This window comes from Botrytis fragariae, assembly GCF_013461495.1.
Source record: "Botrytis fragariae strain BVB16 chromosome Unknown tig00000101, whole genome shotgun sequence".
In the NCBI taxonomy this organism is placed as follows: Eukaryota; Fungi; Ascomycota; class Leotiomycetes; order Helotiales; family Sclerotiniaceae; genus Botrytis; species Botrytis fragariae.
This window is the reverse complement of record NW_023500996.1, coordinates 1,662,327-1,682,678: the sequence shown is the minus strand read 5'-3', so window position 1 is coordinate 1,682,678 and position 20,352 is coordinate 1,662,327. Positions and strand designations below refer to the sequence as shown.

General features: G+C 43.1%; 6 protein-coding genes across 6 annotated transcripts; 1 reads left to right on the top strand and 5 right to left on the bottom strand.

The window, feature by feature from the left end:
- Positions 1-148: 148 nt before the first annotated feature.
- Bfra_009162 (putative oligopeptide transporter protein) lies at positions 149-2,784 on the bottom strand (the record flags this gene model as incomplete). The annotated part of the gene is made up of 3 exons (XM_037339512.1): positions 149-1,386; positions 1,438-1,862; positions 2,009-2,784. Coding segments are annotated over 3 exons (2,439 nt in total), but the record flags the coding sequence as incomplete, so codon positions are not given.
- Positions 2,785-4,797: 2,013 nt separating this feature from the next.
- On the bottom strand, positions 4,798-5,851 carry Bfra_009161 (putative gdsl-like lipase acylhydrolase protein; the record flags this gene model as incomplete). Its single annotated transcript, XM_037339511.1, has 3 exons — positions 4,798-5,202; positions 5,377-5,481; positions 5,543-5,851. 3 exons carry the CDS (start codon positions 5,849-5,851, stop codon positions 4,798-4,800), a joined length of 819 nt encoding a protein of 272 aa, XP_037191077.1.
- A 691-nt stretch (positions 5,852-6,542) lies between these two features.
- Bfra_009160 (putative rieske domain-containing protein) lies at positions 6,543-7,161 on the bottom strand (the record flags this gene model as incomplete). The annotated part of the gene is made up of 2 exons (XM_037339510.1): positions 6,543-6,785; positions 6,877-7,161. The coding sequence occupies 2 exons, from the start codon at positions 7,159-7,161 to the stop codon at positions 6,543-6,545; spliced, it is 528 nt and encodes a 175-aa protein (XP_037191076.1).
- Positions 7,162-9,997: 2,836 nt separating this feature from the next.
- On the top strand, positions 9,998-11,367 carry Bfra_009159 (putative integral membrane protein; the record flags this gene model as incomplete). The annotated part of the gene is made up of 5 exons (XM_037339509.1): positions 9,998-10,153; positions 10,204-10,308; positions 10,363-10,754; positions 10,821-10,898; positions 10,959-11,367. The coding sequence occupies 5 exons, from the start codon at positions 9,998-10,000 to the stop codon at positions 11,365-11,367; spliced, it is 1,140 nt and encodes a 379-aa protein (XP_037191075.1).
- Positions 11,368-12,194: 827 nt separating this feature from the next.
- On the bottom strand, positions 12,195-12,917 carry Bfra_009158 (uncharacterized protein; the record flags this gene model as incomplete). The annotated part of the gene is made up of 1 exon (XM_037339508.1): positions 12,195-12,917. One exon carries the CDS (start codon positions 12,915-12,917, stop codon positions 12,195-12,197), a length of 723 nt encoding a protein of 240 aa, XP_037191074.1.
- Positions 12,918-13,743: 826 nt separating this feature from the next.
- On the bottom strand, positions 13,744-19,404 carry Bfra_009157 (putative ras gtpase activating protein; the record flags this gene model as incomplete). The annotated part of the gene is made up of 3 exons (XM_037339507.1): positions 13,744-14,134; positions 14,187-18,308; positions 18,353-19,404. 3 exons carry the CDS (start codon positions 19,402-19,404, stop codon positions 13,744-13,746), a joined length of 5,565 nt encoding a protein of 1,854 aa, XP_037191073.1.
- Positions 19,405-20,352: the final 948 nt, after the last annotated feature.

Sequence of the window (20,352 nt, the reverse complement as noted above, 5' to 3'; positions counted from 1 at the left end):
TTAAAGTGTCATCTGCACATGCTGATATAGATAGAAGCACCAAAATTTTAATAAAATATCTTCATTATCATTATCTCGAATCGAGTTTCATAACACTACGTTCATCCAGGGAATCTTTCATATCCGTGAACCATAACATACATCCCAATTACTCCAAAGCAAAACATCTATCTGTACTATCTGCATTATTTCCCCACCAATTTGGCATGGTAACGATCTTTCCTGCGCCAAAGAACAAGAAAATCAATAGCATGTTCAAATTGAATCCTGCATCGAAAGCAGCGGCAAGAATATAATTATATCTTGCCCACATCTCATATCTATATCTGTACGCCCAGTAGGCGACAATGAATCCACCAATGATGGAAGAAGTGTACCCAGTAGAGATATTTCCATAAAATGTAGAAAGACCGGAGAAGAAAATGGTGGTGTTGAAGAGATGAAATTTAGCTTTGGGAAAGCGACGGTGAAGAGCATAGATGATTCCTGGAAGAATTGCTCCAACAAGAAACCCGTATGGAAGAGGTTTGAAAATAGGCAACTGGAAGAGGCGTAGAGGTCCGATGAGAACGTATTGTGTGCTAGTAGTCAAGGTAGTAGCGAGACCTTGTCCAGTCCATTGATGTGTCGGATCTGTTACAGCACCACTTAAATAATCCGCCTTTGAACTGAGTACCCATTTTACGACACCATAATTAATTGGAATACCAATGAAACAACCGAAGACTTGGGCAAAGAAGGTGTCTCGAGGAGGAATATGCATATAGTGACCAATTTTCTGATCTTGAAGCATAAGTTGTGCACGATACCATGCATCACCGGCAAGGGATGAGTAAACCGATGCACCTGAAGGATTCTTGTGTCCGTCGACCGCGTTAACCATCAGGCCATACAAGAGTTCGTTGAAGGTACCGATTGGAAGTTGGAAGTTGGAAAGGGCATATAGCCAGCCAAGTGGGACAACGACCACAACACCTGTAAGAACCGCGATGAAATATGTCCATAGAGGAATAAAAAGATTACCGGTGCCCAAGATTACCATCATAACGACAAAGGTAATAAGGAAGAGAATCAATGACCACCACCATGGAACTTCTTTATAAGAACGTTGGAGGACATTCAATTGATCGCCATATTGGTGGTTGATGGTTTCTCCCTCGACTTTGTTTTTACGACGAGCGTTCAATTTCTTGAGGGTATCTCTGATTTGTGTAAATCCAAAGAAAAAAATCCAACTGATACCGGAAGTGTATGCTGCATAATCGAAGAACATGTTCCAAAGTTGTTGAGTACCAACGTAGATTGGCCCATACTCCTCGTAAGCAGTTTCATTGAGTGTGGCTTGAGGAGTGATGAGCTTGGTGGTAGGATAAGAAGTTCCATTTTCTGATGATTCGTTAGTACTTATCAAAATATCATTCTGGGCATGTGACATACCCATGAAGAGACGATTAGACATCAATTCAGGCTTCCAACTACCCAAACTTCCCCATTTCGCGGCTGGAAGCAATATCCAACAGTTGACTACAAAAGCCAGGAAGATAATTACTTGAGTCCACCAAGGAGTTACAAACAAGCTGTTGGAATTACTCAAACTAGCAATACTTGACCAATCAAGTGTCAGATTTAAGAAACCCATTCCCCCCAAACCTGAGCCCATGAAATTCGCAACCTTGTTCTTTGGGGCGACCCAACAGAGGAATGCCAAGGACCCAAGCATTGGAAATACAAACTCTGGGAGGAATTGCCATAAAGTGATTCCTGCAAGAACTCCAAAGAATACTCTCATCTGCTTCTTTGAAACACGGGATGGATGTTGCCTCTGCTTCTTTTGAGTTTCAAAGAGAGCAGTCTGACAGAGTCTATTAAAATTTGAAGTTAGCAATCATCATTCTCTAATGTTCTCACCATGTCTCGCTGTGAGAGAACAAGCTGGGATAGAGCAGTGTAAAAGCCAAGTTGACAGGAGCAGTATGATCAAGGACGTCGGAAAAAGTCTTGAACTTACGCTTGATACCATGGGTATACAGGATCATAGAGCAAGAATTGTCTGGCAATGGCTGCAAAAGAATATCCAATGTATACTACGGACCACATGAAGAATATCGCAACTGCCGGATGAATGGTAATTCCAAAGTAGAGCTCGGCGATAGAAATTGGGGCGTAGGCCAAGTTATAGGTGGCACCAGATGCTGCAGAAATAGTAACCAACACATGTTCTTTTGTTCCCCACGGACCTGGATTCAAACTGAAGCTTCCTCCAAATGGTAGCCAGACGGTCTTGGCTGGTAGAACCTTTGCTAGCCAAACACCAACATAGTTGGAACAAATCTGAACGAAGAAGACCGAGTATGGAGCGGATGTCGTACGGAAATGGCTCATTTGTGATAAGAAAGCTCCCGGTGCGACGAATATCAGAGTCAGAAGAAAATAGCGGAATGTGATTGTAGGTTCGGTAGGATCATCCTCGAGACTGACAATTCGGCGAACTTGCCACGGAATATCCTTAAGTAATGGATCATCATCACCAAACCTTCCTGATGTTGGTGTCGCCTTTTCGATGTCGAGAGGTGAATTCTCGACAATAGGTGAGGACTCTTTGACATTTGTTTCGGGATCGATTTTCTCAGCTGGAATACCATTTTCCTCAATGGATTTACTGATTTCGTCGGTGCCAGTAACACTCGATGCTACCCCATCATTTTCATGATCGACAGATGCGGGGGTGGTGTTATTCTCCTGCTGCCGAGGAAAAAGGCGGCTTCTCAAGATGAAAACCCCATTTCTCCAAGATCAAATGTTGAATTAAGAGAAGATACCAAGAGATGTGAAATATGCGTGAGGCATGGCAAAAGTTACAAGAACTAGTATATACGCAAGAGAAGTCTCATACCGCCACTAAGCGTATTCGACATGGAAAAAATTGATCCATCGGTATTGCACCATTTACCATTCTTATCGCATACTAATTATTAGATTACAAAACGAATATCATTTCGATTTGTGGAACTGGCCGTGCTAAGGTCCCTTAGTACACCCATGAATAGCCCACAGCGGTGGGAATTTAACGGGACGTAGAATTCTCAAGAAGTGATCGAGCTAACATAATGGTAGGGATTTTGGATCTCACGATTCAAGATTTTGGTGTTGAGATTTGGCCATTGTGGGTATAAGATCCAAAAAGTATGGATTTATCATAAACCATGAATGATTTTACTTGTTCGTTTAATATTGAACATAGATGAAGGGGGTAAAGAATACATATCACTGGTATACTAACATTTTAAGCTTAATTGAATTCCCGACCAAACCGACGAAAACATATCAAACTATTATTCATATATCGGAGAAAAGATTCCTATTTAGATGATGACAAAGTCACAACAGCATTTTTGAAAATGACGTGCTTTTCAAAACTCCACAATCATGGAAAATTTTCCATAGAATAGAAGAATGGTGGTGAATAATCAAAGAGAACGAGCATAGTCCATACGTAAGAAGTGAACAAATTGGAAACTGTAGGAAAGCATATCAGGAGTGCAAACGTCGATAATAGTGGGAAGATTCCGGGATTCGATAGTAAGAAGACAACGGTTGTCTGACCGTCGATGGTCTGGCCGTTGGTGATGGAATGATTTTGGTGGCGAGAACATGTAAGAGGATATGAACTGATTCAATTTAGGTGTCCGAGATTCGGCATTTGTACGGGGCATGAAGTTGAACACCCAACCTGCCAACATTCATGAGAAAATCCAATAATATCCAAACGCCAGCCCTCGGGGAATATACCAGAATTCAGGATATATGGGAATCATGCTCGCATTGGCACGTATATCGGAAAGCACGCGAATAGTGTTTAGAAGAAAGTTTCCACGAACTCAGAGGGGAATTACTCATGTTCGTATTGGAAATATACAGTTGGCGGCGGCACAAAGTAGAGTAACGTTACAATATGAGAAAGGTCAAAGTCTCTTTACAGTGTTTTCTCCTCATTAAACAGAATGTATAGACGGTGAATAAAATACTCATTCAGCATTTTACACTTGACTTCAAAAGGTGCAACAGCAAGGGATCATTAGATGATTGCAATTAACTTCGTGTTCTGCCGACGTCCCGAATTATAGTTGGTGATTCAATAATCTAATGTTAATTCTTTGATAAAGTTCGTAAGGAAGGTAATTTTCCATCATTGATTGCCAGTGTTAAGTCGGGTGCCCGCTGCCCATAAATCCCAGGATATGATGCTTCAACGTTGATGTGAGAACAAGAATTATAAGATCTATCAAGAAAAGGCACAATTCGGTATTTATATTGAAGATGGCCATGTCAGATATTGCCTTGTCAAATCATCTGCTTACTCTCGATCAAATACAAGCCTTTTCGTGCGTCCGGCAGGCTTACTTGGCTCTGAACAAGCCTATGAGTATTCCGGGTCTAGTGCTCACACGCCACAACTTAATTTGAACGTATACAGTCATTTGGCTTTGACAACTCATTATTATGTCATATCGAATATGTGTGAGATTTTAAATTTCACGTTGAATGTTATAATGTCGTAACAGAAGTGAGTGTGTTTCCAAGTATTTCTCAGCGTTCTTCCATATAAAACATTCATGATGGACTGTTCCCCGTCGTCATTTCTTTCTATCTAGCAGGAAGCGTTTTCATCTGATGTTATGTTGCATTTGCGGACAAAAGCCCGACGAAACAATTTAGTAAAATAATTATCTCCATTTCATTAAATCTCATATCATAGTATATACAATTCCCAAAACGTCCTCTCATCACACGATGATCCTATGCTGGAAGGGTGTTGTTTGGTAGAGTTCCAAATCCACTTGGGAAGATATAAGTCCCACTGGCAACATCTTCTGCAATTGTCGCATTCGGCTTGGTATAAGTCTTAATATCGAAACCCAATGAACTGGCCACGGCCACATCAATCAATCCACTGACAATATTTCCGAACAAGACACTTCCGGCAGCATTAATGTGTGTGAAATCCGTTGGTGTCAAGTTATACGTCGCAGCATCAGTCGCCCCAATAGCATCGACATAGTCTGTGGATGCGCGGTTAAGATCTATGTACAAAGATCCGATCGATTTAGCAACGGCTATAGTAGCATTGGCTTGTACGGCCAGATCTTCCTTAGCAAGACCTGAACTATTGAAGCTTCGACGGGTAAGAGAAGTGACGAGAATCTAAGTAGCCAGGTTAGTTAACTCTGTTGTATATTTAGATTGCCGATAGCATCCCTCTGCCGAATTTTCTGGTCTCTAATGGACAACCCTCCGTGTTTTCGACGCCAAAACAATGGGGGCATCTAAATATTCTCCAATATAGAGACTCAAACCTATGAAAGAGTATTGACTTACTGGAGTTCCACCAGCCGCCACTACATCCTCCGCCATGTTCTTCAAATTGGTCATGTACTCCGCAACTGAGATGTTTGCTGTTGCCTTTTGATCATTGTGACCGAACTAATTCACGCGTCAACACTATCTTATCACTTTTTCCTCTCCACCGTTCGCCAATACTTACTTGAATTGTAACAAAAGTCGTATAGTTTGCCTTGTACTTTGCTACAGATGCCAACACTTTTGCCCAATCGCCACCATTCACGAAGCTCACAGTCGTTGCACCATTGTGTCCATAATTGATACCTCCAGCTCCATTGCGAAGGGTAGCTAGAAAACCATTACCCCATCCACCACCTGTTAAACCTGCATTCTGAACGGCTGTGGTTGAATCACCGGCAAGTAGAAATGCTGGTGGTGCTGCGCTGTAAACAGGAGATGCGAATAATGTCGTAGCCAGACCGGTTAAAAGGAATCCAAGATTGCGAACCATTTTGAGAGTATTGGAAAGTACGAGTTAATTAATCGACGGTCGAGATCACGGAGGGTATTCACTGCTTGACAATTGGTTCAATGGGCTTCGGGAGAGCAGATTTGGATAGCTACTTGTGAATGAGAGATCAGTAACTTGGGGCAGTAGAGGCGGTATATAAAGTATCGTGAGATAACAAGCCAACATATATTCCTCCGACATTCGGTTCATCATCGGAAAATATTTTCGGTGAATTATTGACCGATATTTACCTACGTGTGTGTCCAAGACATGTAATGGATATACTTGGCAGGTACTTGGTCGAAGGCATTCATAATTCTTCCGGAGCGTTTTACCGCCTCGGCGATCTCCAGCAAACCCCGCATTGCCGCGTAACCCCACTTGTTTTGTTATAAACAAAACTTAAGTCGTTGAGGCAACCTGAAGGATGGATCCAATACTTTATTAAAGTTTTACTGTCTACCTACCCATGGTGTTTTGAATTATATACCACAGATGGTCAAATTAGAGGATCGAGGGGGGTCATGAGCGCCCTGATACTGACAGATTTCTGCGTCCATGACCAGCATGGCTAAACTATAGCATGCACCTCAAACCAGAATCAGTCTGATCGTCCATAGAAGTCAATCCTTCCCCTCTCCCTCGGCGGATTGATATCCATCTCAACCTGGTGTTCGGGTTCAAATGACACTCATCCTATCCTTTGCTTCCTTCTAACCCAAACCTCCCTCTCTTCATTCTCCGCTCCAGAAATTGGCCGTAATTGAACTTCCCAGACTTTCAGCTTATAACTTCCTCGGTCGCCTTTGCCATGAATCAAATCAAAAGACCAGTCGTGTTTTGGACATTGTATTCCTACACTCAATCGTATGCCAAAATCCTCAATATCAAACGGTGTGCCTCGTGAAAGTGGGAAAGAGGAATGTGGACAGCTCTACCAATTATTTAGTAGTAGTTCATCAGCTTTCCCTTGAAAACACACTCTCAGTCTTCTCATAGAGCAAGAATAAGCAGACTAAACTTACATGATCAACGGCATGAAACTTGCCTTGGTATTGAAACACTATAACTTGCTCCTTGAGTCCAGCTGCTACGGCATCATCAAGCTCGACTTCAACCGCTTGAGTACTGTTGGTAACAGGCACATGAAAGACTTTACAACCAGGTGCGAAAGAACCTTTGCATGGTAAGCGATCGGATAGGACAGTATCTCCGGAGGCTGTAATATTCGGGAAGGAAGATGTATGGCCGGCCAGAAACCAAGCATCGCCAGATCGAGAAGTACCGACAAAAGGGCTAAAGAATGACATGGCTGTATTGATGGCGGGTTGTCATCAAAACTACTATGAATCTCTACCCTGTGATGCTTTTCCTGTGGTTTTGAGAATTCAAGCAGAGAGTTTTATTCTGCAGCTTTTACTTAAAAGCTTGCTATCTATTGCTAACCACTCTCTAATGATCTGGTTCCTCGAAACAGCCCTTCACAACGCGAACTCTATTTAACAATAAGGATGAAACAATGAACGATCCTCCTCGACTCTTTGGATTGGAGACGTTGAAAACCATGGAAAAACCTTGATAGTTCTTATCATAGAATTGCGCCACATTGAGACATATCCTCGGATTAGGTAATCCTTCAGCCACATATACATATGTGGCACATTCTGTCTCTCTAAATGTTTCTTCCCCTGAAAGTTTCCAGCATAGTCGACAACGCAACACCTACACTTCTAGGTACTCCAAAGTCTCGACGGCTACCTGTGTTGAGTTTGTGGTCTCTTATCGTTCCTAGCGCATAACTAAGACACATTCAAAGGGTTCCCGGATTCCCTCGTACTCATATTTGCCGTTTTTGGCAGCTGCTCGTTTGTTTATATATACCTACTTACCTAAATTTTTCTACTGGTTTATCCCATCTTTCGGTTGGCTTAGCGTACGTCACTGTCTATTCTCATATTCCGAATGATGGATGTCGACAGCTATCATTGGAATTCAAATATCCTTATGCTTGCCGCAACTCAACTTTAATTCATCAATGTCATACGATCTCTTCTCCACCGTGAGAAATGAGTCTCGTTCTTACTTCTTTGGGCGGCTCGTTCCGATCGCGCACCCCCAAAACTGAAACATATATCAAAAGAATGATAGTCATGCCACCAAAAGGATATGAAGATGGAGTGGCTCCTCACGTGCCCAAAGGTGATCTTCTTCAGTTACAACGGAAGCTACGTCCTTGTCTAGTTAGTTAGTCCCTTTTTTTCGGGTGCGTTGGTGGTATGAATAAACGACATCAACACAATCATTCGAGTGCCCGTTGGATTTCTCATCATTTGTAATTCATCTCAGGTAGACCCGGGATTCATTTCTACTAGTAAGGAAGTGCTATGAGGCAACTGAGTAGACAGCTCTCGCACGGCCGTAGTAATAATAAAAGTCCAAAGATATCATCATTTCTTGATTTTTCTGGGATATACTTTCGTGTTGTTCCTGGCGCAATGGCTGCCAAATTATATATAAAGTACTGCAAGCCTCTTCTTATAGTTTTCCGGCAGTTGTGAGAGATCTTCATGATCAAACCAAGAAACCTGCATTGGAAAAGTCATTTATATTGATTCATCTACTCTGGTTCGCCTGGGACATTGGAGCATTATGATTTGTGAGTGATGAGCGGGACGAACAAAGGCTGAAACTCTCCCTGGTATTGGTTATCCATACTGGGGAAATTCGATGCTCATCATCGTTCCAGCATCTTGGCATCTTGGAGAAGATTGATCCCTCGATGCACCGTCAAAACGATAGTTTGTATTTTTGGCATCTTTGATCTGACAGGTTGTGGTTCCTCAGAGGGATCACTCTGAGATCTATGCCATCCATGTCAATGCGAACACTTCACAACTCCACGAGTCGATTTATTTCATTCCCCAAAACTTTCACTGAACATTACGCGGCTCTTTCACATCCCGTTTCCCATCTATCCTATGTCGCGAATGGATTGCCGGACTGAATCAATCTGATAAAATATGAAGGTTGTCATGAGTAGTCTCGATCTCGACATTTTGTACTTGAAAAATAAAAGATGTCCATTGAGTCTTCCATTGTTTCTTCCACATCTTCAGAAGAATGCTATCTCGAACTTCATTTCCTCCTTTTCCATGGCAAAGTTGGCCAAGGTATCATTAATTATTCAAACGCAGGGGTGACACAGGGTTCAGGAGAATGTTTTTGTTCTTCGATATCATACTCGCCGGTATTAATCCGATATCTATCACTTCGTAAGTTCGTATTGTTTTACCCTGTGCAAATTATAAGGCGCCATGGTTTAAATGTTCAAATAAACTTCAGGGTCTTTAGGCTGCTTATGAACAGGCGGTGCAGCATGAAAAGAGTCAATTATAGTTAGATAGCCGGCCAATCTTAATGGACATTTAATCTAAGGTTACTGCTCCGATCTGATCTTGCTCAAACCACTTTTTTCCCATGGAGTTCTATGGATTTCGAAAATCACAGGTCAATCAATCTTATCGTCTCACTCTGAGACCAGTGCTACGTCTACCAAGTACGGAGTATGGGTACGTTCATGTGGATACCTCAACGCTCAGCGGCTTGAGAGCGGGTCAAATTGAGTGTGGCCTGCTTTACTTCACTAGAAATTTACAGAGACCCACATGTAGACCTTATTCAGCCACATTAAGGTACTTGGTATATTCAAATTTCTTTCCTTCCCCAATCCTGAGCGTTGGGTATGGACCGAGGCGAGTCAACAAGAAGAGGTATTGTTCTAGAATTCGGACTTAATATGCGTAGAATGATTGTGACTGATGAAAATAGCGGATCCATCACTTCCTTTTATATCAAAACAAGGACCAACGTTATCATTAAGGAACGAACATCTGTGCTCCATCCCCATACAATATCGAAGTATACCCGCAAGATGTCAGGAAACAGAGCTTCGGGAAGCATATTATCACTGCCGGTAGTGCGCAAAAGTATAAACAAATGGAAAAGCAAGAAATCTTCTCCCATTCTTGACGATCGTCTTGACTTTGTAATTTTTTCCAATGAATCACTAGGCTGGTCACTGTTTTATTTCTTATGAATTCCTTTGATCATTGCTTTACTTTTCTTTGCACATTTTAACCTGCCGAGATGGTGACAGAAGCTACAGACAAACAAGATGAAATTCTGATCATTACATTGCTGTTCTCTGGGATTGCGTGTGTAGCGGTTGCGTTGCGATGCTATGTTCGAACTAGGTTGTTGAAGGCATTTGGTGCTGATGATGCGATTGCAGTTTGCTCTTTGGTAACATCTATCACGTAAGGTCACACAGGATATTTACTGACACCACATAGTTGCTTTTGTGCGTTGGAGTTGTTTTTACCGTGTTGGGAATTAATTCGGGGTTTGGAAAACATGTCGGTACTATGACCATGGAGCATTACTTGCGTGGATTGAAAGTATGCTTCTTATTACCAAGTCATGGCTTTGGATTATCTGACATGTCTATTTAGTATTGGTGTTTTTCGGAAATCATTTACCCTCCTACTATAGCTGTTATCAAGATATCCATCGCTCTTTACCTCGTCCGCATAGCCGTGAAGCCAATTCATATATACATCATTTATGTCTCAATGACAATTTTTCTTCTTTACACCACAGCTTTTTTCGCCTTTTTGTTACTTCAGTGTAGGCCGATATCATTCTACTGGAGGCGATTCGAGGGAGCAACCGATGGGCAATGTTTAGATCCCTCTATGATAGCAGGTATGGCATACGGCCATGGAGCCGTGAACGTCTTGACAGATTTGACACTGGGGATAATTCCGGCGTTTATCGTGGCGGATCTTCAAATCACAACAAGAACAAAAACAGCGGTCGCAATGACTTTAGCATTAGGTTCCATGTAAGCAACGTTGTTCATTTGTCAAATCGATAGAAGTTGCTTCAACAGATACTGACGAATTATCAGTGCTAGCGTGTGCACCCTCACAAGAATCGCATACATTAACGATCTTTTGCATACCAGCGATTATCTCTATTCAATAGCGTACGTTTCCCCTCACACATCATTTTGTATTACCACTTCAACCTATTAACCCCGTATCAGTGATGTTATTATCCTCTCAATTGTCGAAGCAGCTGTCGGACTTATAGCCTCTTGCTTAGCGACACTCAAGCCCCTCATTCGCTCATTCCTTGACTGGTCTGAGAAATCCATCGGATCATCCGGAGGCCTTCACACGCGCATGATGGATGGAATGAACCGAAGGCGAACAAGAATGTACGATACTGAACTAAATCTAAGGCCCGATCTCGCCATTGTCGGATTCACGACAACAGTAATATCGAGTAACGGACGAGAATCACCACCTCTACACGGGAGCATAAGTCAAACTATGGATGTCAAGAGTGATGTGTGGCTTAGTCCGAGGTCTCATGGAAGTCGAAAGTCACACAGGAGGCTAGAAAGCGGGAATGGGGACCAAGCCGCGGTGCCGGCTTGTCAAATAAAGTAGAGATTAATGGACGTGTATGATACCACATTTTCACATGATGAATCTCATTTTATGCGACTTGAGTTTCGTGATTTTTATTTAAATTGTATAATTGAGCTACCCCAAGGTATGTCGACCAACCAAGTTGAATGCCTCAAGGCATATGAAAAGTCAAACAGACTTGGAGTCTCATGGTCGAAAATACGATCAAGGTACGCCCAGACCATGATAGAACAGGCCGGGTTAACATCTGAATTCCTTCATCCATTCTTTCAGCTATAAATCGATACTAAAATCATATCTCATTGAGTAAATACCAGATCCGAAATCCGCCAATCGCTGCTCTCTAGCTTCTACCATGTGCCCATCCCAACCTCCAACTTCCGACTCCGATTCCAGATCTTCACGACCCAGATACCTTCTCTCGCCCCATGGTCTATATCATCTATATCATTCCTCTCGGTGTTCTCGCTGATCTCATTTGCCTCAATACAATGGCTACTTTCCTGCTCAAGGCAGGAACTAGCATAAAAAAAGCACCAACGCTGCACATACTAAACTAATTAATATAACCATCGGATCACTAACAGCCTTCAGTTCCCTATTTTCGTTTTGAATAGTTTCGATCCCTCCAGGTCCAGGTATTGAAGTTGTACTAGTCATTGATCTACTTATCGATGTGACCGAGATTGTTTTCACAATTGAACGCGTGGTCTGGGTAGAGGAACGAATAGCAATGGTTGATATGACCGAACTAGTAGATCCAGGTATACTAGCCGCTGATGGGGAGTTTATTGAAGTCGAGGGAGCCAAGCCCACATCAGACGACGTTATAGGGTGCGAGGTGGTCATAGATGAAACATGTCCCCCGTTGTCCAAATATCTCCCATACTTTCACAGACACTATTGAACATGTCGACTATCGAGATCAACCCTGCAACCCCACTTTCACTTTGCGCAAACTGGGAACAAGTCTCGATGGCATTATCAAAGGACTTTGGGATCCAGGATGTGACGCTCGCGTAACACAAGCATGAAGCCTGCTGAGAAGGACCCAAAGTCATAAACCCTGGAATCAGGCCAACACAAGATTGTATTAGAGATGAAGCAGTATAGCAAGCTAGTATCACACTATGAATTATTGGAGTCGTGATTGAAGATTCATGAGTCGTAATGGGAGCGATGGTAGCGATGGTAGCAGGCCCCATTGTCGTCATTATGTTTCCAATATTACCGCAAAATCCCTCCAAGTTAACAAATGCCGGGTATGCGCTTGGCACAGCTGTGCTTGCAAAATCGGCACAAGTCTGCACCGCTTTGTCAAAAATTGTCGGAATCCACTTGGAAGAGTCATAACACAGACATTGTGCTTGTGCTGATGGGACAAGAGAGGTAAATCCGGGACTGATCGATTCGCATTTGAATAGTGTAGAGCTAACTAAGGCACACCCGGGGTTCTGTTGAAGGACTGAAGCTGGTGCGGTTGTTGTGAGATCATTTCGAGGTCGCATGGAGTTGACTTGGTAGATACTAAGCAGTAGAGAGAACAAGAGGGGTAGCTTGAGTCTCATTGAATAAAAGTTCTGCAGTCGTGTGTCGTTCAAAGTCGCGGTTGGTGGAGATGCAATTGACTTTGTTCTTCGAAGATTCAAAAACAATACGCTGATTTGTCACGGGAATGTGGCGTATTCAGTCGTTTCTCGAGCACAACTTGACTCCGTATGGAGGGGAAGTTGATCGATCAAGTAGATGAGATTAAAAAAGTTGTTCGAGGATAAAACCATCTCGAGATGCTATTCTTGTGGATCGCTGTAAGTGAAATTCCAAAGGCAGGTCTTTCCTTTTGGAAATTTGCATGCTTGCCATATACCATTCGAGAAGTCGCGATTTGGTAGTATTCACATGGGCGTTCCTACTTGAGAAGGGCTTTTCATATTGACATCACTTCCATGTTGGCTAGATTGAATTGAAATAAAACAAAATGTTAAGCAAGTAGTACTTGATGTTCAAACCACAAGTGTAATAGAATAATATTCATATTTATATGATCTCGTGATATCACTAACAATCAATATTCATAGCAGTCATTTCCCTGCTTTCCCCATCCCGCTTCTCGCTTCATACTTCGTTCCATGTCTTCAAGAAGAAAATGAATATGTACATACACAATACCATGTCCCATAATCCCAACCTAGGCCGACCTTGGGACTTTCCAAGTCTCCCAGCTCATCACCTCATGCGACGCCGAGTCCATGCCATAAAATATAAGTTGCGCCTAAAATCAGAGATATTTTCCCATTAGAATAAGATGCGCCTTTGCCATCTCTTCCCCATTCTCGATGTCCAAATGAATTCTTCCCCTGCAAACCTGGCCACCTCCGTATTCGACCATCCACATTACTCAGTCCTATAAAACTTCCTGTACAACAAATGCAGGAATAGATTAACATTTAACCTCATTGCACCCTCAAACATATCCATATACTGATGGTTTGCGAATTGTGCAGCAAGAAGTGAGTCCATAGGAACTTGAGCCATTGCACCAGTAATGACAATGCTGCCTTTGCTACCCTCAATGGAGAATACACCAACTTGATCACATGAAATTGTAAGATTGATCTTATCCCATTCACGTTCGGGGTATCCTTTCCAAGCGACCAATACACCTTTATCCGATAAAGTTCGAGCCGAATATTTAAAAGAGCCGAATTTGTATGTACGACCAGTACGCTCGAGTTCCTTTTCGTGGTTGTATTGTTTAGAGAAAGGCATAAGGAAACGTTTTTTCCTGTTCAATCAATTATTAGCATCTCATCAATAATACAGAACAAATCTCATACCCTTTTTTCTGCAAAGTCATCATAGCTTGTTCGATATAATTATCGTAACTCTTTCTCTGTGACTCAAGCCAATCCGCCTTCTCGCCCAAATTTCCCAATGTCATCTTAACACCTTCCAATTCTCTTTGTCTCTGAACACGACGTCTGCTTTTGGTACGAATGTCAACAGCGATAGCATTTAGGATGTCCTGGTAGAAATTTTGTCTTGAGATCCTTCCAAGTTGCTCGAGTCTCATGATGTTCTCCAGAGCAGTCCTCTTCAATTCCCAGTACGACATAGATTTTATGTCTGTTAAAGTATTGACATCAGAGTATGCTCCACGAGTCTTGCTGTCTGCCGAGAATTCCTCTCGTAGTAAATCATGCCACTTTTGGTCATCCTCTGGTGTTATCGGTCTCACCAAAATTTCCATGAGGTTTGGACCGGATTGGACTCGAATGATATACAGAATACATCGCTTAGTCTCCATAAAGAGTGCTTTCACTTCAGCTTCGGGATCGTCCATGTCGTGAAGTTTGGGACTCAAAGTCATTTGAATTTCGCCAGAGGAGCCACCTAACATCTCAGACTCATTGTTCTTGGCACTGCCGAGTTCTTGAATAATTTCTCGAAGGACATCATCGCGGTTTGGACAGATTTGTGGCAGATCATCGCAAATGAGGTTGTGAATTGCGAAAATATCGGCCATCTTGATGTAAAGCGTAGGTTTCGTACGAGCATACAGATCATTAAACTCGTCAATATCGAAGGTACTTTCCGCATCCGGCACCGAGATAATATTGGAAAAGATTTCAGTGATTCTGGTAATGGCGTCAGTGACGTAGGCATTCAACGGCTGCAAGAACATGTTCTCGCCACCAAACAATCGTCCAGATGAGATCTGGCCAAGGACTTTGGCAACTTCGCCTAAATTGCGCTTTTGCAGTGGGGTGAGCTGTCTTTCCACTACACCCATAGACTCAGGAGTGGTCAAAGCTGGGAATAGGTAGAACTTGAAGAACCAATTACCAACAACTTGTAGAAGATTTAGTTGTGGTTCTCGTGGAAATTGCTGGCAAAGCCCCTCGAATATTTGTTGGCAAATAAAGCGAACACCATAAGGCATTCTATGCAAAAGACTTTCTAAAGCAAGCATGAACAGATCCGAAATCTCTCTTAGGTCTCTTAAATGATCAATGAACATGTCTCGAGTTTCTGGATCCTTGATTGCTTGATCTCGAGGAATCTCCAAAGCTCTTTGGCTTGGTCTACCTGTTCGAAGCTCTTCGTTGTTGATAGCTGAGCGGTAAATTTGCATTGGATCACTCTCAAGGTCGAGTGCGGGATCCTCGATAATATTTTCCGTGATGAGAGGACCCAACAGATCACGAAGGAATTTTCGATCACGAGGAGAACGGGTGTAATTAGCGAGGAGTTTCGTCCAAAAGAAATTGCCACGGAGTAGGTCTTGCGTCGAGGCGAAGTGCTCGATTTCTACTCTAGCAGAGCGAGCAATTAGTTTGAGCAGGTAGTACTCCTCACGGCGCTTTTGTGCATATCCAAACAGACCCATCATTAAGGTTTCGATGCGTTTGCAGTCTTTCTCGGCAGTACCCTGTTCTCGAATTATTTGGAACAACCGGGCAAGGTACTGAGATTGAGTTTGTAAGTTGAAAAAGAGTTGTTGATACAAATCAAGCTTCTTCCTCGAATTCTTGTTAAGCGCTTTCAGATCAAATTGATTCCCTGAAGCCATGGAGCTATTTACGAGGATGTTTCCTGAGTGTCCGCCAAAATTTCGCTGATGCTTGACCACCTCATCCAGTGTAATCTTATTCTTCACCAGAAGGGCAATCTTGATGTCCAATTGATCGATATATTGCTCTGCCAACTCGTTTTGACGAACTTGCTGTACAACAGTCTTTCGCATACGCTCGAACTCAATTTCCTCATTGAAATCGAAATCACTGTCATTGAGTAGATGAACGAAGTTCTTGACGGTGTTGACAGGGGGGTTCTTTCCAGTTGTCAAGCTCTTGTAAGCCTCACCCTGTAAACGCCCACGAACGAAACTTTGGATCTTCACAACCTTTTCCATATTCTCCTTGAAGAAGCGCTGCTTCTCTACATATGCGGCTCGGACCAAGGAAGCTTTAGCTGCCGATTGAATTGCAACAATGAAATCTTCTTCGGATTCTAATTCTCCCAACACCCCTTCAATATCGTTACGAAGTAGTACAGCACGTGACAATGCCTGGAGTTGTATGATTTCTTCTTCATTCGCCTGAAGATCATCCAAGATCATTTCCGTTTTCTGTCTAACCATACCAGCTCTTATCATAGATTGCAGGTCCGTGATTGTCGAGTACTCTGTGACAAGAATGTCATAATCATCCTCAATTGCGCGTCTAACAAGCATTGCACGAATTAAACTTTGAAGCTCTACTATTGATGATTCGTCTTCTTCTAAACCTGACAAAGTCTCTGTGACATCACGGCGAACTGCTCCAGCACGAAGAAAGGCTTGAAGATTCGATATGCTTTCAGAATGACTCTTCAAAGCTTGTTGTGTATCAAATACTTCAAGTCTAAGGGCACCCGCCCTGGTAATTGCTTGAAGCTTTTCCCAGATAGGTGTGCATGCATGCAATGCTTCCTGCTGTTGAGAGATCTGGTTTCTTGTTAGCAAGGCCCTCGCAAACCCTTGAATAGCTGTGATTGAAGGTTCCTCGCGATAAAGGTCTTCTTGGTCATCTGCAACATTTTTTCTGAGAATCATTCCCCTCATTGCAGCCTGCAAGTTTAACACTGGAATTGAAACAACTTTGGATGATGTTTCTCTTTCTTGAGCTACCATCATTTTTCTCACGAGCATTCCCCTCATTGCTGCTTGCAGATCTGAAACTGAGGCCGATACAGTGAGAGAGTTCAGCTCTGTTTGTTGTGCCAGAATCTTCTGTCTCACAATCATGCCCCTCACTGCTGCTTGCAGATCTGAAACTGAGGCCGATACAGTGAGAGAGTTCAGCTCTGTTTGTTGTGCCAGAATCTTCTGTCTCACAATCATGCCCCTCACTGCTGCTTGCAGATCTGAAACTGAGGCCGATACAGTGAGAGAGTTCAGCTCTGTTTGTTGTGCCAAAATCTTCTGTCTCACAATCATGCCCCTCACTGCAGATTGCAGATCTAACACTGGGGTTGACATAGTAAGGGTTGACATGTCTTCTTCTTGCTCCATCATTTTCTTTCTCACAAGCATACCCCTGACCGCAGCTTGCAGATTCAGCACTGGGGTTGACACATTAACAGATTTGGCTTCCTTCTCCTGGGCCACCAAAACTTTTCGAGCAAGAAATCCACGAATGCTTGACTGAAAATCTTTGACAACAAATTCTGACTGCTGCAAAGCTGATCGCATCATGCATACCTCTTCTCGGACTTGTTGTCCAACCTTTTTGGCCCTGAATAAGCTTTGAATCTTCTGTACATCCCCTTCACGGCTTTGCCAGAATTTCTCTTGACTCGATTGGTTCTTTCGTACTAAAAATCCACGTGCATGGCTTTGTAGGTTCACTGCGAACCGTTTCATATTTAAGCGATACTCTACGATTTGTCGCGTAAAGTCGCCACGGATCATCGATTGAAGCTCAACAAGCCAGTCTTCGGTGTCCCAGAGTCCTTGCATTGTTCTTCCTAGGTGCATTCGCATACAAGCCCCCCGTATTTGTGCCTGTAACTCCACGATTATCGCTTCGTTCTCACTGAGCTCTCGATCAATTCGCTCATCCTCAGTTTCGACTGGTTCAGGTTCAGGCTCTGGTTCTGGGACTCCAAAATCCGCTCCCATATTCCCAAAACTTGGCATACTAACTCCAGCTTTATCTAATCCTTTCTGCATTTCTTCCAATTCATGATCTTCAAATTCCAGTTGTCCAACAAGATTACCAATTCGAAAGTCCACAATTCCCTTTCTGAATAATAGCCAACTCAAAGCGTGTATACAATAAATGACTTTGGGAATATTCTTCTTCTCGTACAAATCGATAAGTTCAAATCGAAAAAGCTCGGGGAGTTGTACCTCATCCAGAAATCGGAAGAACTGGGCGATATTGTCCCAATGTCGAGCTTGTAGTTTAGGATTCCTGAATATCCGTATGCGTTGCTCCGGATTAATAGCCTCCACCACCTCTGCCAATGTAACCCGTCTCTCAAGGTTTGTTCGAGTTGCACAGTTGGAGGAATTTCTCGTTTTAATATATCTTGAATCCATTCCTTGGCTTCTCCTATATGACAGAGATACTCATAAGCCTGTAAAAATTGTCGCTGTTTGTCCATCCAATTTCTGCCTTCCCAACTATAGCCGCCGATAGATTTATTCAAGGTGCCATTCTTATCCTTCGAAATCGCGCTGCGCTGCAGTCTACGTCGTCCCTGTAATCCTGCTACCTCTTGTTCTGGTGATGTGATGGTAAAATCGTCAGGGGTTGCGGATTGCGCGAACTTTGAGAGGGTTCGAAGTTGACTCGTCGAGGATCGCTCGAAGCTTTGTAGCTCAGGCCTAGTGAGAGGTGAATGGATATGCAGTGGGCCAAGCTTTGAGAGAGCTCCTGCTCCAACACTAATTGAATCGGAACGACTCAACAACATGGAATTGGGTCGAACCATAGGCGGACGGCGCGTCGAACTGCGAGTTGGACTGGTTGCGGGGCTTATGGGCGATTGGGCAGGAGACTCAAATAATGTCAATTTGGATACATCTATGCTCTTTCCGCGATTGTGGTGTTTGATGGATCCCTTCTGCACGTCTACACTTTGTGTTCGAGAATGTGGTTGAAAATTACTTCTGATCACATCAATACTCTTTCCGCGACTGTGCTGGGCTGGGGTTTTGTCTCTTTCTGGTGGACTTTGACCTGGAGGTTGAGGGAGTGGTCGCAAAGATTTTCTGGCATTCTTGTACGCACTATCTGGACTCGACTCAATGCTCCCTTTCCCGTTGCGATTTTCTGAAGAACTGTACATTCCGGCGGCTTCACTCAAACCCCTCCGACGACTTCCGTACTCACTCGACGTCGTTGACGACAGTATGCTTGCGCCACTTGATTCATAAATGCTAGAGGAGTTGGAATAGCCACTTGATGCGGTTGATGCGTTCGATGGTGCCCTCTTTGTCGTATTTGGATTGCCCGTTGTGACAGAGTCGGTTTGTGTTTGGCGTAATAAATGACGGTACGACATTACGGCAATGGGACGAGAAGTATTGATTTATGGCGCACCAGACGGCAAAGGAAAGGTAAGCGCAGAATGTTCTCCGGGGTGCCGATCATTCACTAAATATCTTTCAGAGTATGTCGCATGCGGTATCCGAGTTGCCTCGCAGGCTGCGCGTAGTTTCTTTTGGGTGTACAGGTAGGAGAGATAATCGTGGTTGTCAGAAGTAGTGCAGTGATGGCGAAGTTCCTTTTCCCCTCCAATGTTTATTGTTTACACCCTTCTCGAACAATGGCGTCCGGCGCGATGGATGGCAACTGCAGACCAATTGATATCGACTTCTCTTCCGCTTATGCAGTATGAATACGTATGGATGTTCCAAATCCCAAAATGGTATGTCGTAATCCAAGGTAATAATCCCTATAGCTATTAAAAGAAGAATTGAAGGTTGAGCAATGTGGAAGGGATTTTTTCCTCTCTCTCAAGCCATCAGCATCCAATATTAAGATTATTCAACAGACAGACAAGCTGGGAGAAGTGATAGCAGAAGCAACGGAAGTGATATTTCAGTAGGGTATAGTATTGTTATTGTTATTGTTATTGTTGTTTATGTTTATGTGTAGGTGTTGTGTGTGCATGTGTGGAGTGACGACCTCGTGGTAGTTGGGTATATGTGGTATCGTTATTGGTATCGTTATTGGTATCGTTATCGAACTGATGGAAGAAGTGGAAGGGATGATGGATGCAAGGTACAATCGATGTGATGGGATGATGGTGGGATTGAATTAGGAAGGAGGGATCAGAGGAGGGATCAACGGAGGGATGAAGGTGGTTTCGATGTTTGGATGGATCCAGAAGAGTAAAGAGTGAAGAGTGAAGAGTGAAGGGTGAAGGGTAAAGAGTGAAGAGTGAAGAGTGAAGGGGAGTGAAGTTTGCAAATGATGAGTGCATGAAGTGAAGTGAGGGGCTGGGGAA